We start from the raw sequence: 16,695 nt of genomic DNA, 5'->3' as shown, positions 1-16,695 counted from the left end.
CTGTGGAATGTAAAATCATTACAAAAATAAAATCTCATTGTTGTGTTTATTTGTATTGTATATTTACCTTTGCATTGTACTTACCTTTATTATTATTATTTCCAGGCATTTAAAAAGTACAAAAAAAAAATGGTTAACATTACAGCATTCGTTATGAAAAATTATCGTGCATTTTAATGGTAATTTATAAATACGCTTGTTCATTGTTAATTCATTTTTGTACATATATGTTAATTCATACAATTGAAAAACCTAGATTTATAACTGCTGTAAAAGTATTGTTTGTTTTTAATTCCTGACACCGAATGCATTAACTAAAAAAATCATTAACTAAAAATCGTAATAAAAGTTTACCTAGGGGAAAAAGAAAGAAAGAAAGAAAATGACAGGACGGCAGTCTAGCGAGACATAACCCACCCAGCACCAGACGTCATTTGGACGTCGTTTTTTGGGCTAAATCAAGTCGGCCCGTCATGGACTTCTTTTAGCCCAAAAAGCGACGTTGAAAATTGGTCTTCGTTTGGTCCGTCGGATTTGGTCCAAATTTAGCCCAAAAAGCGACGTTGAAAATTGGTCTTGGTTTGGTCCGTCGGATTTGGTCCAAATTTAGCCCAAAAAGCGACCTTGAAAATTGGGTTTTTTTGGTCCATCTGATTTGGTCCAAATTTAGTCCACAATAGCTGTTGAAAACTGAGCTTTGTTTGGTCCGTCTAATTTAGTCCAAATTTAGCAGTAGCACGTTTATTTCGGACCACATAGCCCTAATATAGCCATGAGCATAAATGTAGCAAGTGAAGAAATAGATTAGACATTTGACATATCTGAAGCACTGCTGAATATATTGAAATATATTTTAAAAATACATAAAACATAAATATAAAAAATTGTTCCTCATGATACATGTGTACGAATATTCATGCATTTAAAAAAAATCAATGTTATTTCTACACCACGTTTACCATTTCTATTATATTTACATAAATTCTGCGTGACTTCTACGTGCTTTAATGGGCGCTCGCGCTGAACTGGAGCAGAGGAAGTAACCATGGAAACGGGGCGGCAGCTCAACTGTCAGCAGCAACTCCCGTCTCTCACTGTTGTTTTCACTAATTTCAGGTAAGTTTAGTCTCTAAAATTACACAAATACTACATACAAGCGTTCCTGACACTTTCTTTCATGTAAATGACACGCTTCCGTTGAATATTTACTTTATAGAAATGGTTTAGTGTCTTCGGAAAAAGTCCGTTAGCATCTCAACCGTAAGGCTAACTATAAGGTTAAATATAGACTTGAGCTCTTGTTTCTGAAAGTTTGGGCTTTTAATGTCATCTTATGTGTAGATGAGCGTTTTTTATATAAAGGTTTTGCTTGCAATTTGTCAATGGATGAATGGAAGTAAGCTAATTAAATTAACCTACTCAACTCCATTACTTGAGTGATCGGATACGGATACGTCACTTACATGGAGCGTGAAAATGGGCTGAAACTTAATTAAAAGAGGTTTTGATCTTTCACGGTAAACATATTGATACCACTTGTTCTGTGATTTCAGAAGCGAAAACAACAACAACTCTACGACACAGGAGAAGTTCCTGATTTTAAAATTTCTGAAGGGAGCTGCTGACAGAGATATAGAAAACACAGGTGATCTGAGAAAGCTTATTAAATAACTTTATATGCATCTTTCATAACATATTTCGCCGTTATCACCATGCATCTGTAATTTTCTTTTGCAAAATTATATATATATATATATATATATATATATCTGCTTCCTGAGTAAACCTGTTCTGAGCTCGGAGAAGTTTGTTTGCTCTGCGCTGATCCGAGCTGATAAACGGTCTGCACTGCACAGCTCAAACGAGTAGTGCCGTTTCACTAGCTTTTGTTTCGCTTGCTGTTTGATGTTTCTTATATGCAACAGAAATAGCAGCGCTTATGAGGTGGGGCAACGTAGTGGTCGCACCAGTGTGATTGCTCACAAAATTTAGTCGCACCCACAGAAAAACGGTCACAAAATGCGACCATTTGGTTGCAGTCTGGAGCCCTGTATAGGAAGTGACAAAAAACGGTGTTGAAAATTCTAGAAAATTGTTCTTATCCTGTAAGTCCCCACTCTTTTGTGCCCTAAGGTAGAAATGCCCTAACAGTAGGGAAAACTCAAGTGTATACTTTACATTTTGGACAACCATTGTTTTTTTTATTATTATTTTTACATTTAGGTTATTGTTTTCTTTCTCACTTTAGATGCTGGAGAAAAAACAGCCAGGCTAAAGCATTCAAAGTGGAAACTTCTGTCATGGCTCAATAATCCAGGATTGGGATGGTGGAAGGAGCAGAAGAACCAGAAGATCAGAGATCTACTGGTGCCCCTGAGGGAACAGATTTACCTAATGTGTTAGTTAAACCAAAAATGTTCATCGCTCACCTTCATGTTGTTCCAAACCTGTAAGACTTTTGTTCATCTTTGAAGCATAAATGTAGATCTTTTTAATTAAATCTGAGAAATTTCTGCCCCTCCATTTCACAGTTTATGCAACCACCACTTTCAAGCCTCAGAAAGGTAGTAAAGTTGCTGTTTTTTGCGTACACAAGGCATCTGTTAAAAATTTCTTCATTTGTGTTCTGCACAAAAGGGTCTTATGGGTTTGGAGCGACATGAGGGTAAGTAATTAATGACCGAATTTACATTTTTGGGTGAAATATGTTCTAATGTGGTTATAATTAGTCCGTGTTCTGTTTTATAAACATTTTCAATATTTTAAAGATATAAATGATGAAAAATGATGTTTATACAGAAAAGATGTTCATTTGATGAAAAGTTACAGTAAAGAATTGTTAAAAAAAAAACAATTTTTACAAAAAAAAAACTTTCAAATAAATACTGCTGTTTTGCAAGTTCTATTCTAAGAATACTGAAAAATATCATGGTTTACACAAAAATATTGGGCAGCACAACTGAAATGTTTCTTGAGCAGCAAATCAGTATATTAGAATGATTTCTGAAGATCATGTGACACCGAAGACTGGAGTAATGATGCTGAAAATAGTTCACATGAATAAATTACATTTTGCAATGCATTCACATAGAAAATAATTGTTTTTGTAGTTATATTTCACAATATTACTGTTTTTATGGTATGTTTGAAAATGTAGGCTTACGCTTTTTTTACGTGAAAGATGTATTTAATGTGTCAATAAATGTTTTGGTACTCTTGTGAATTGTCTTATTTTGACAGTAATTAGGCCTGAAAATACGTCTTTTCACCTTTAACTTTTCAACCAAATTTAGACGTAATTTGGACGTCTTTTTATATACGTCTTTTCGACGACCTGAAAAAGACGTCTTTTCACCTTTCACTTTTCAACCAAATTTTAACGTTGTTTAGGCGTCTGGCATTTACGTCTTTTCAACGAGTTTTTGCTGGGTGGGAAAGATCAGTGAAGTTCACTTGCTAACATTTACGGCAAGTAAAATCACCATGGCAACAAATATGATAAGGTTATTATCTGATCAACTGTGCAAACCGTTGAAACGGATCCAGAGAAAGCCGAGAGAGAAAAGTACAAGGATGAAAAATAGAGGGCAAACTCATCAAATGTGATAACAGCGAGCCGAGTCTGAGGGAAGCCTTCGTGATTGAGGCAATAACTAACTAGCTCTCGTACTAGATATGTTGGCTAAGAAAGTACAAACAAAAACATCTTACAGGCTGATTTAAAGAGATGAAAAGCCTGTTTGAGGCTTGATGAATACTTCATAAATGCATTTAGAGCGAGTGCGCTGCTATGAATAACCACCTCTGATTAGGATGGGCCCGTGTGTTCTCCATTAGGCCTCTTGAGACAATGAGTATTGACCCTGCTGTTGATGACGGGCCACAGAAACACGAGCGCTTTAACTTGAGAGCATTTAGATCACTTCTCTGAGACGCCCAGACCAATGCTTCTCAACTGGTGGGGAGAGACTCAGAAATGGGTCACAGGCCTGTTCTGAACGGGAAAAACAATGCAAAATGCAATTTTGACAGTTTGAGATCCACACGGTCCAAATTAAATTTATTTAGGAGTTCACTCGCAACAAACCCCCCCCACGTTGAAATCAATTATTGGATGAGAGCATGAAACACCATCAATAAAAAAAAACACATTTATAAACCAACAACACAAACTATTAAGGGTACTGAGCTTCGCATTAAAAATTTTGTGTTCAGTGGTTTCATTTTCATTTGTTAAAAAAAAAACACTACTGTGTTGGATGTCGATAAATGATTATGATTCAGATTCCTCTTAAAGATTCAGGTCAATGTTTATAAAATATAAGTTTTTATTTATTCATTTAATACATTTAAGTATATTAAAAGTATTTATGAATATTTTTAATTAGCTTTTATTTTATATTTTCAGTTTTCATTTTAAATTAATAAAACGTAAACTAAATTGTTCTTTTATCTTTATTTAAATGTTTGTTTTTATTTTTCTATTTGCTTTAATTTATAATAGTTCCTATGTTGTTTTTCCATCTAATATTTATGTTTTATTGCAGGCTTTATTTTGAATTAATGAAAACCATTTTATTAGATTTAGTTTTAGCTATCAGTCAGATTCAGACCTTAAAGGTTCTCTGAATGATTCATTTAATGCTTTAAAAAGGAATGAATATTTGGGACAAAATACCATTCCATTGCCAAAAGGATGAGATTTTATTGTCTTTTTAGATGCAACACAATTTCAACTGATTAACTGACCTACATATCAAATAACATTTAAGCATATTTAAGTAATTTTTATCTGTAAAAACACATTGTCATGAAGTTCAACTAGTCACTAACTACATTCATGTGTCACAGTCAGCTGCAAGCTGTATGACTTTCAATAAAAAGAACTGGCTCATTTGATCAAGTCACTTGTTCAGGAATTGGACTACACAGGTCATGCTCTCTATTTAGTGCTGTAGATTTAGTATTGTGCTGCTGAATAAGCTGTGCAGGAAACTCGTCAGAACATTTCAGCACAGCATTTCATCTGAAAATTTCCAATATTATAAAAAAACAAACAAACAAAAAAAACAGTTGAAACCACTGGCCTAGACGAGCGATTTCATGTCCTGCCTCATTGAACTAACTACACCAATAAATAACACTGTTATACATATGCAAACCATTTTAGGTGATAAAACGGAGACACTCGATCATTCATTCTCTATATATATTGACTCAACCACTTTACTTAGGAATACATTACGTATTTGGGTCATTATAAGTGAGGCCCTGGAGAAAACACATGCCCAGTCACTGCAGTTTCAGTATTGCATATTTGCTGGCAGCTTCCACTGCCAATTAGATCAGCACTGCAGTATTTTAAGCACGAGAGCATGACAGAGTGGCTCTGCTGAGCGTTTGAAAGCAGAGCGCTCGGTAAGCTCGCTGTGAACGCCTAATGCACTCTTGACATTATCTGGGAGCCGCTGCCTCTTTACCGAGATAAAGTTAATTGGGCCGCACCGAAAGTATTTGAAGGCTCGTACACTGGAGTTTGGTATTGACACCCACTAGAATGAAAAAAAAAAAAAAAATTAAGTGCCACAAACCCTCTTCCAGACCTGATCTCTCAAAGGAGCAACTTTCAACGAGCGCTGACGCAAATGAGGAGGACGTGTCCGAGCACTGAGCAAGAACGTGCGAACGTGAGCCCATCACCGCCTTTCCATAACGTCTCGAAGCGCTGGAAGAAAGTTGAAGGTTGACAGACAAAAAACGTGAAATATCACTTCGACTCAAGCATGACATTTCGTCTTTTATTTAAGATTTAGTTTTTATTTTCCTCCAGACCTTTAGAGAGGTACAATTTCCTTCAGCTCTTCATTTTTCTTACATTTTAGCACTGTGTAAAACCCAAGTTAAACTGGGTTTTACACCCAGTTTAACTTGGGTTTTGGGGTTTACAAACCCAAAACGTCAGTTGCCCAGTAGCGCCGCTATCCCAGCTTTCCCTTTTATCGCTTTTGTGGAAAAAAATGTGCAAAGTAACTGCTACAGAGACAAACGGCATGATCACATCCTCATGAATTTCCCTCTGCCGGCATCATTCGAAAAGCCCTTTACTTTAACCCTGATTAGTTTCTTCACACACCCATCAATTCCAAGTTTCACGCCACGCATTCACAAATCGCCGCACTCTGACTCTAGATCTATTTCCTAAAACTCTGTACACCTCGCACGCCTTCAAGTTTCTTCAGGGAGCATAGTCAGAGCGTAAACACTGATTAGGCCACGTACGTCGAGGCAGCTATGAGAGACGCCACATGGTGGCGTCCCGTGTGCTACACGAGCCCTGCGCTTAAAAGGGGTCGGTGGTGCCCAGCTCTCAATTCCGCTTAATTTCACAATGTGCCGCCCTCTGATACAGAGGTTAACCGCGGTGTTGTGATCTAAAGCAGAAGACCCCCCAATTTGGCGGAAGGGTCAAAGGCAAAGGCCTGCATCCATCTACAGATAAATGCCATGTCGAGAGCAGCCACCATGTTTATCACCCCTAAAAATGCATCTCCTTTTAACAAGGGCCCAGAAAGGTAGAACAAATTTAAAGGCCAAAGATCCTCAGTAAAAGTGCTTTTTGCTTCGCCATCATTATGCCTTTGATCCGTCAGAATAATGGAAGCCAAGTACCCTTTTGATCAAACACAAAAACTGAAGCCCTGTTTTGATTTTGGATATCTATTTGATTGCTCAGCTGCATGGCTTTAAGGACTCTCACAGGAAGTAGCTCCTCCGTTGTGCAGATGGATGAACAGGTGCTGTTCTTTTTGGTTTAGCTTTGAAGGCAGAATCTTGTTTCTAAATCAAGCCACTTTCCGTTTGATTCTTTCCATTTGGTTCCAATGGAATTTCAGGAATGCACATCATTGATGATGCGTTTTTTTTAGGTACTGGTATGTAGAGTTCCAAAAATTATGTAGTGACGTTAATGTTACGCTTTTACTTGTTTAGGCCTCATACCTGCTGAAAACTGCTTTTCTGCGACAACTGGCTTATTAAGAGACCGTTTGAATTGGGAAAGCTGGAACAGAGCACTTGGGCAACAAGGAAAAAGAAAGACTCAACCAAGAGAAACACAATAATGGGATTAAAATGAGTGCAATATGAAGAGAGAAAAGAATACATAATCTTGTTATTTTGTTAATTGCTTTGTACTGATTCATCTGCAGTGTTTGTCGGCTGTTCTTTGGGTAAGGGGAATAGGTTTTCACGGTTCCTAATGTCGGTCCATGCCAGCACTCTGTAGCAGATCTGTGGAGGCCTGGGCTGAGGCTCTGAAGGCGGTCTGGAAGCCTGGGGGAGGTGAGTGGAACTGGGTGGCGGGGTTGGCTGTGGCTGTGGTTGGATAAGGGGTCCAGCCGGCTCTGTGGGGGAACTGGGCTCCGAAGGGGCCACTGTGTGGGGGCTGAGGGGGCACTGTGGAGCCGGAAGGGACATCCATCTCTGTGAGCGCCTGCAAGGATTTGAGCCAGTGGGGAGGATTGTCATCCTGCAGAGAGTCCAGATTGTTGCCTGAGGATGCTGGGATACCTGAAGGGGACAAAATGATGAAAAAAAAAAAGGGTTAAGGGTCAACATGCAAAAAATTTGAAATAAGTAAAATATAGTTATGTTCTACTTTAAAATTCATGCCCCAGGTTCTTAAAAGTTAATTTTTGTATTAATATTGGTTTCATATGGTAAAAAAAACAAACAATACATTAAATTTTAACCTAGTGTAATCATCATGTAAAAAATTATAATTTCCTTGAATACAAGTGAGTGTACAGATCCTATTATTTATGAATAATGATCAATTTAACAATCTGAACTAACCTTGCCATACAATTTAGAAAAAGATCAAATTATCAAATATTATAGGAGAATTATTAAGCTTGACACAGTCATGAGGGTCTTATATCCTATCTGCAATATGTGAGTGTACAGATCCTATTATTTATGAATAATGATCAATTTAACAATCTGAACTAACCTTGCCATACAATTTAGAAAAAGATAAAATTATCAAATATTATAGGAGAATTATTAAGCTTGACACAGTCATGAGTGTCTTATATCCTATCTGCAATATAATTGTATGATTTTGTAAAATAATATTTTGACAAAACTGCTTTACTTATTAGTTTAAGATTTTTCTTTCATTCTTTTGATGAAGTAATTTTTAATATTATTATTATGATGTGGAGACCATGACACTTTTTTTTTTAATTCATGCCATGGAGGGAAAAAATATCAATTAATATCAGAAATGTAAGACATGATTATGACAGAAGTGTATTCAAGTCATTATATGTATGAAAACATTTTTTTATGTATATTTTAATAAATTAACAGATTCAGACAAATACAAGGAGCATCAACTGTTTCAAATTCAATATAATAGAAAACACATTGTTAATATCTATTGACAGATGGAATTAAATCGCTTTAAACATAACCGCATACTGTACTAACCAGAATTGAGCAACAGTTTGCTTAGTTAACAAATTCACTGCTCTTCAGTCGATGCCATGAAGGAGTCCATTTATGGTGTAGGCGACACTGAAGACATTTTTAAATAATTTGATATAATAACAGGATTATTTACATAAGGAAATGGCATTTTTGGGTGCTTTTGCACCACTTAAAACATGCCGGCCTGCTGCAAGCTATTAATTCCAAACCCCCTGTGGGTGATGGATGCTGCAGGCAGCTGCTGAGAGCACCCAGACAACATACGTGACATCCATACAGACTGCAACTTCAACCTTAGGGAGCAACAGATAAGACGTTGCTATTTCCCTTCAACCCGGGGGAGAAAATGGCAAAACTTTGATTGAAGTATTGATTACAAATACAGCTACACACTTCAGTTTTTGTATACCAAACAGTAGATAAAAATGTTGATACAGAAGAACGCTATAAATGTTCACTGTATTTTTAACCACTTTGTATACTGATTGTTAAGAGTTGTGTAGTATTCTTGCGTGATATCTGATTTAGTCCACATGGATGCTTTAGACCGTCTGAAAGTGCAGGAGATCAAATTGATCTGAAACGTGTGCCCTCTTCTATGGCCCTTAAAATGGCTTTACATCTCTGACATTTTTAGTGAAAAGGTTACAGAATAAATGCTTAAAAGGCTTAAATGCATTATTCATTTTAGCTCCCAAAGGCACAATTTGAATGGGCCTCAGTTTTTCCCGAGGTCAGGTAAATTTGTTTCACACGTTTTGTGATTTTAATCCTGTCAGAATCGAACATGTTATTCTATGCTATTCTCACACAACCAAAAAAATTTGAGAAAATTACCCAATATTAATCACATTAATATTAATTTCAAATAATATATACATAATAATAAATAAGAATTAAGTATATTAAATATTCAAATGTAATATTTTTGTATTTTTCTGCACAAATTATAGATAATTAACTGTGAATAATTAAAATCTATATTTTACTAGGCAAAATAAATGTAGAATTACCTTTATATTTACCCTAAATATTAGGTACAATGTACTTATTGTGTTTTTTACTGCTATTGAGGTAGGATACGGTGGATGTTAGAGGCAGGTTTGGTTAGGTTTAAGGGTGGGTGAAGTGGACGAGGTAGGGTTGACAGTGTAATTACAGATGTAACTACAGAAATTAGTTACGCAAGTACATTCAGGCATTTTTTAAGTATTACTACAATGTAAAAACATGTATGTACTCAATAAGTACATTGTATCAATTGATTAAATGTTACATTTAAACGCAAGTAAATAGTAGTAAAGACACTTATCAAAAGTGGGTCCAACCTTTCTTTTGTAAACATGACCGAGAATAACAGGAGAAAAAGGGAAGGAATTATTCACGATTAACAAGGCAAATCTCTGTGTTGTGAAGGTAATTCAGGCTGTACCTGTGATGATGGCAGGGTCCATCCAGCTGGCTGTGCCGTCCCAGCTAAGGCTGTGTGAGATTCTGCCTGTGTGGTTCACACTGGATGAGGAGGAGGAGGATGAAGATGAAGATGAGGAGGAGATGGGCAGTCCACCAAAGTTGATGTTGATGTTGGGTAAAAGCGCTCTGAGCCCGTCCTGCCACTCCTTCACATTTAGACTTTCTACTGAGGTGCTGTGTTCTGTTTGGGAGGGTGATAGCGGGGTATCCAAACAGCCATGTGCACAAATACCGCAAAAGATGGAGAAAAACAGGAGAGATGGAGAAAGAGAGAGAGAAAAAAAAGCAATTATCAGATTCAACATTTTATTTGCACAACAAAAAAAAGATGCCAATATTGAGTGTTAATTTGGTATGATTCATTTTATAATTGTGACAAAACCAAACAAACATTCAAAAACAGCTGAACAGAGTGCAAAAGAAAAGTAGGACAAACTTTATCGTGATGCTGTCTTAATGCAACGCTCGTGCCGCAAGATGGTGAAAAAGATGCAATGTGACGAAATCAAATCAAGTGATTCATTTGATTTATTATTTGGCATGTAATGTCTGAAGATCGATAGATAGCCCTAACAAAAACACAATTTAACTGAATTCTCTAAAAACTGAATTTTCATTCAGGATATCACATCAAGAAATATCATTAATCAAAGCCGGACTGCGGATTAATAGCTGCTACAGTAATGATTATTTATACTTGATTCAGCAAAAACAACAGGTGATCTTTAGCTTCCTTCTGAGTCTACTTGCCCTTACTAATGGAGGAACAATCATTATAAAGCTCTTTACAGTCCCGTTATTATTCAATTAGTTTCTCATTTGTTTTTTCTCCGTGTCACACTGGAGAAGAGACGCACAGCTTCAATAACGCAGCGCTTCTTTCGGCTGGACTCAGGCCAAAATAAACCTTTTCTTCTCTAATCAGGCCAGTATTCTCCTAAGGTTTGCTTCTGCCCACAGGGAGGGAGAAACCAGGCAGCAAAGATGATGGAGGAGGGAATGGAGAGAAAGACAGAGAGAGGGACAAACAAGGAAGAATTGCAAAGACAGGGGAATGGAGTGAACGAGATAACAACCCTGGCAAGGAAAAAACAAATCTTTAGCCTCTGAGCTTGACTTAAGACTCAGCAAACTTCTCTGGGCACCTTTCCTTTCTCCTACATCAGCTTCCCTCAAAGCCCGGACAATAAACTGTATAGAGGTGAAAGCACAAGGATGGCGGTGGGGTTCAACAAAAATAGATCAATATTAAGGTTGGCTGATAGATTTAATATTTACAGTTGCATTATTTGAGTGTAAATTATTTTAATATGCGAGAAGAAAGAGATTGCAGAATGATATGACAGATGTGAAACTAGCACAGCAATGAAGGAAACTGATTATCCGACACAGCTGTCAATTTTTCCAGTCACCATAGAATAATATACAATTAACTAATCAGAATCAAGCATTCCAGAAAGTTGTCTAATAAGACAGATATTCATTTTTTAAAATCCCAGTTATGACCTCATTAGAATAAAGCAGAGAGGTTCGGAAGTTTGATTCATTTTCACAAATCTATAAATTGTCCTTTTCATCTGTTAAAAACATTGATTCAACAATTTGTTTGCATCATTTCCAAGTCCCTGCAAGGCATTACAATTTAGCAATACAAATGTTTTAGTAGCATTGCATTTTTGTAACTATTACAAATATGCATTTCATTTTACCGTAATGGAGTATTCATTACAAATTAATTAAAATTAAAATGATGGAGAACACAAACTTAAAATGACACTTTTAAATTGTCCTGTATCTTTAGTTATTTAAGTATTTTCAATTAAATTATATTTCTTGCAATAAACATTTTGAATAAACATGGTACTTTTATATTTGAATATTTTAATAAATACAGGCTAATTGGTTGAAATAATTTGTCTGAGAATTTTTTTTAAAAATAAAAATTAATTTTTAGAAAATAAAATTTCACAAGACTTCAGATCAAACATATCAGAAAAGAAAATAGAAAAAATATCTAAAAAATAAATGTAGAACATTTATAGATTTTTTTTGTATTACAGTCCAACTCTATCCCACACTGTAACTGTACTAACAAATGCAAGTGTACTACCACCAGAACGGTCTTCAGACAATAAAGGTGCATCAGGACAAGACACCAGATAAACTGACACTGTTAAACTGGTCATACTTGTAATTGAATTATTTTGCAACATGGGAATTTAAGGAGCAGACGCAGCTCCCCCTCTGATGCCACATGACAGGAGTTTCTTCTGAGCGTGGGCAAGGGTCAAAACTATGGATGCTGCAAAGTCAGCGATGCGTTTATTACTCCATTATTCAGTTAAAACCAGACCTAATGGATCTCAACTAAGAGGTCAGAGTTTGGCTGGTTAGCATGGGCCAGTTAGCCCCTGCTGGGAGATGCAGTAAATCCATCATCTGGTTGCAAAAAGCATTTTTCTCCATTGATGATGTTATGAGTATACATGCATATTCTGCATGGGATATAAAATGCTACAATATATCATTATCATTAATGATATATATATCATTATATTACAGTAGATGTTTTCCCAGTGATCGTTTCTTTTTCTCAGCCTCAAACACAGAGGAAGTCACACATTCACTTGGAAACTCTGAATTGGTTCTGCAGTCGATATCGTCAAACGTGTGCAGATAAACAAGTCAAGTGTGAGAACGAGCCAATATGAGAATCTAGACACTCAATATCAACACTTGAGGGGGACTGGGCTTTAATGAAACACCTCTGAAGGAGGGGATAAGCTGAATGAGGTGTTGGATAATGTGAATTAGGTGTTCTTTTTAAACCTCTCCACAGTTTTTACTTCTGATTAGAAAGTGCTCATCTAGCCAAGTGTGTCAGGCATTAACACAATCACCCATGTTCGCATTAGCATACGCAGATAAACAAGTGTCGTCATGTTTTATTTATGCGGATGGGACAAAAGCTTAACTCAGAATCACATCAGCAGAGTGAAGAAACTAAATTTCTCTTGCAGGGCTGTAGAGGGTGTAAAATACGTCTTTTTGCATCATTCAGCTTTCACAAGTGAATGTGTTTTGCACTTTACTGTGTGATGAACAATATATCAGCTAGACTGCGGCATTAATAAAACATTAAATACACAAGTAACCACAGTAATGTATACATCACATTATATAGCTACTTTGGTATATTAGAGTTTAAGATTTTTTTTAAAGTGACAGTAAAGACAATTTTAATATAAAAAAATATTACTATTTCAAATATATATTTTTAAACGTTTCATTCAATCCTGGAAAAAAAATGTACCGTGGTTTCCACCAGCAGCACAACTGTTTTCAACATTGATAAGAAGAATGTTTCTTGAGCAGCAAATCAACATATTAGAATGATTTCTGATACTGTAATTAAGATTTTAAATAGATTCAAATTCATTTTTCTAATTCATTATTAAATTCATTTTGTAGTAATTATTGTGTGTATTTTTTTATATAAAAAAAATTAAAATGTAATTCAAATTGTAGTAATATTTAATGTGTTTATATTATTGCAATATTATTTACTGTATGTTTGCTTAAATAAATGCAGGTTTGGCCAACTGTCCAAAAAATAGGCAATGCTGATATCTAGTGGAATCGGCTGTTAAACATGTCAACTAGGATGATTGAAAAGTGTTACATATCTGTTTTCAGTCATTTTTGCATTAATTTCACAAACTAAATTTAGTAAATTGGTAAATTTTCAATTTTGGAATTCTATTATAATTTCATATAAATAAAATTGCACACACATCAGCAAAAAAACAAACAAGCAAACAAATAAATAACAGTTGACCATCTAGCAGAAATCCCTCTCTCACTCAAACAACACATCTAACAAGTTATAAGACTACATGTGTTGGCCCTCCAGCCTATTTTGGCATCTCGACTCTTCTTCGTAAATAATGCAACGTTCCTCTCCCAGGTCCTGGGCAGCTGCATCCTCTGGAGGACACTAGAGGTCGACCGATAGTGGATTTTGCCGATACACGCGTCGCGTTCAACTCGAGCAGCGGTCTAAAACAGTTTATTTAATCACCAAACAGACACAAGTTTACTTCAAGAATGAACAATTTGGCATGGATGAGTTTGAAGTTCGGTGTTTAAAAAACGGCGCAAACGGAAAGAGAAAGTGAGACCTATATTATAGCTCTATAAATGAAGCACACAGACTTTATTAGAGCCACAGAAAGACAACGTTTTGCTGAAAATGCACAATACACAATTCATTATGTACATTAACAATGATTCGGGACCAATATAATGTAATTTAAAGGAAAACTATGTGAATGGCGCTCTGTGGTGAGGCAGGATTGTCTGTCAGCTGCATTTAAATCCGCGTCTGAAGTTTCCCGCTCTGTTCAGCGTGCAGTATCACGTGTCTAAACAAATAGCACGTGCTGTCAGTGATTTCAACAACTAGAGGCCGCTCTCGTACTGTATAATGACAGCACACCCTTCTCAGCCATTCCAGCAACGGACGCAACCCGGAAAACTATCGGCATGAATTTTTGCCGATAACCGATAGTTCCAGCAATCAACTATCGGTGCCGATTAATCGGCAAAACCGATACATCGGTCGACCTCTAGAGGACACCACTGCAAACAGGCAAGACCAATTCTCTCACTAAAAACCATGGATTTAAGAAACAAACATAAAATATACTGTACAGCTCAACAGAGCCAGAAATGGAACCAGTAGTATTCAAAAAGTAAGTCATGCCAGTTATTCATTGTTTCTATGAGTAATGAAACACTCAGGTCACTTCCAATTTCCCTTCCCTTATTTTTGCACCATCTGAAATACAAGTTAATCTAATCTTAAAAAGTAGGATGCACGCTGAGAAACAAAGAGCCTGTTAACAAATGCTACACTTCCACAGCAGTGTCAGCAGATTAGATTGTTTCACATAAAAAGCCCTAAAGCTAGACCGCAAGGAAACACTTTCAATTGAAATGAACTGAATTTCTGAAAGATCAATTCAGGACGTGCTTGGGGAGTAACTAACTGACGCTACTGACGTAAATGCATTTTTTTTTTCCAGTTGCATGACACCAGCTCAATTGCTTTCAAAATTTCTGAATGCATCTTTAGTACCAACATTTACTTCTCTATGTTGTCATGGTATCAAACCAAACTGAGGCTGTTTTATGATATTTGATTTCTGGATTTTTTCAGCTTGGCTCTTCGCTGACAGGTTCAGGTAGGGCTTGAGTGAAATGTCAAACTGTAGCCTTTTCCCCCTGTCTGAGTACTTTCTCTTCAGATGGATAATACCAGTATTTCATATTATCTTGAGTTACGGGCTGTTCTCACATCCACAGCACAAAGATGAATCTTTGTAAACATTAATCTTTGTTTAAGTTTAGGCTCAGAGTTCAGATCAGGAAAACCATCTGTCTTTTCAAGTCAAACTGAATTAATTTGGCTGGACTGACTTTAAATAAAAGTGTTTATTGCCCGAGGTGACCACCCACACTCTGAGGTGAGTGAGGTCCCACCACATAAATCACAAAAACATAAAATGCTAAAGGTAAGAAAAAAAAGTGGGCTGGTCCATCATGCATTACGAAAAATTGCAGCCCTGTCACAAAGATGTCCTCAGGGGATGATGATTATATGCCGTACAATTTGTATCAGCACTAAATGTGACACCGATCTCACTGCTATACTTCAGATCACGAGCTTTCATTCCATGAGATAGCCCTTGGCAATCACCAGAATCTTGGTATACATTTCTGCATGCTAACAAAACAGCACCACACTGCCCTCCAGTGACTGAGTTTGCAATGACAGTTACCCATAATGCAAACACATATGCAGTAAATATATAATAATATTAAACTAAGTATAATAAGAATATATTTTTTATAAATTGTTATTTTTAATGTTTTATTTTTTTAGATGTCAATTTGATCAATTATTAAACCAATGATCATATATATGTATAGATACAGATAGACAGACATACACACACACACATCTATCTATCCATCTATCTATCTATTCTATCAATTATTTATTTGCCAAACGGCAGTCATTTTCTTTAAATCTACCAGTTGCGGTTGCTTCTGGGCGAGCGGATTCTTATTATTGTTTGCAAGGTGGCAACGTTACTTTGCAATATTTTAAATATTTTGGGGTATTTTGCATGGTCTGTTATTGGAGTAGTGTCACCCAGGTGGGAGTTTTAACTCCTATTCACTGGGAATAATGTCGCTTACAGTTAAAGTCCTTCTCTGATTTTATTATTGTTTGCAAGGTTGCAACGTTACTTTGCAATATTTTAAATATTTTGGGGTATTTTGCATGGTCTGTTATTGGAGTAGTGTCACACGGGTGGGAGTTTTAACTCCTATTCACTGGGAATAAAAAATCATTTAGCCTAGCTGATGCAGAGAGACATATAGACTGGGGGAATCCCCCTCCATCTCCCCACCCTCTGATTACATATCATAACATTCATCATAATATCATTACGGGTTTACACCTTATTTGGCGTTCTTACTTGGAAAACCAGCTATATTTTTCTAGCATTAGAATAACAATGGATGAACCTGAAACGATAGAAGAAGGATTGGAGATGAATTCATTTACAAATAAGGTAGGAAATGTGTATACTTTTAAATCGACACCTGCCACGGTGTTTCTTATTTGTCATCTGTGATCCCTTTTGAGTGTCCTTT

General features: G+C 36.3%; 1 protein-coding gene across 1 annotated transcript in view; it reads right to left on the bottom strand.

Moving 5' to 3' along the window:
• Positions 1-5,779: 5,779 nt before the first annotated feature.
• LOC107694291 (CCR4-NOT transcription complex subunit 4-like) overlaps positions 5,780-16,695 on the bottom strand; it is a 40,386-nt gene continuing 29,470 nt past the window's right edge. The window contains exons 12-13 of the mRNA XM_016493951.1: positions 9,926-10,147; positions 5,780-7,569 (exon numbers count right to left, since the gene is read on the bottom strand). Coding sequence (XP_016349437.1) covers positions 7,256-7,569; positions 9,926-10,147 — 536 coding nt within the window. The 3' untranslated portion in view covers positions 5,780-7,255. The remainder of the gene's footprint in view (positions 7,570-9,925; positions 10,148-16,695) is intronic.

The sequence above is a fragment of the Sinocyclocheilus anshuiensis genome, unplaced genomic scaffold, assembly GCF_001515605.1.
Source record: "Sinocyclocheilus anshuiensis isolate Anshui unplaced genomic scaffold, SAMN03320099.WGS_v1.1 scaffold1316, whole genome shotgun sequence".
NCBI classification, from domain to species: domain Eukaryota; kingdom Metazoa; phylum Chordata; class Actinopteri; order Cypriniformes; family Cyprinidae; genus Sinocyclocheilus; species Sinocyclocheilus anshuiensis.
Note: the sequence above shows the minus strand (reverse complement) of the source record. Positions and strands in the feature narration are given on the sequence as shown.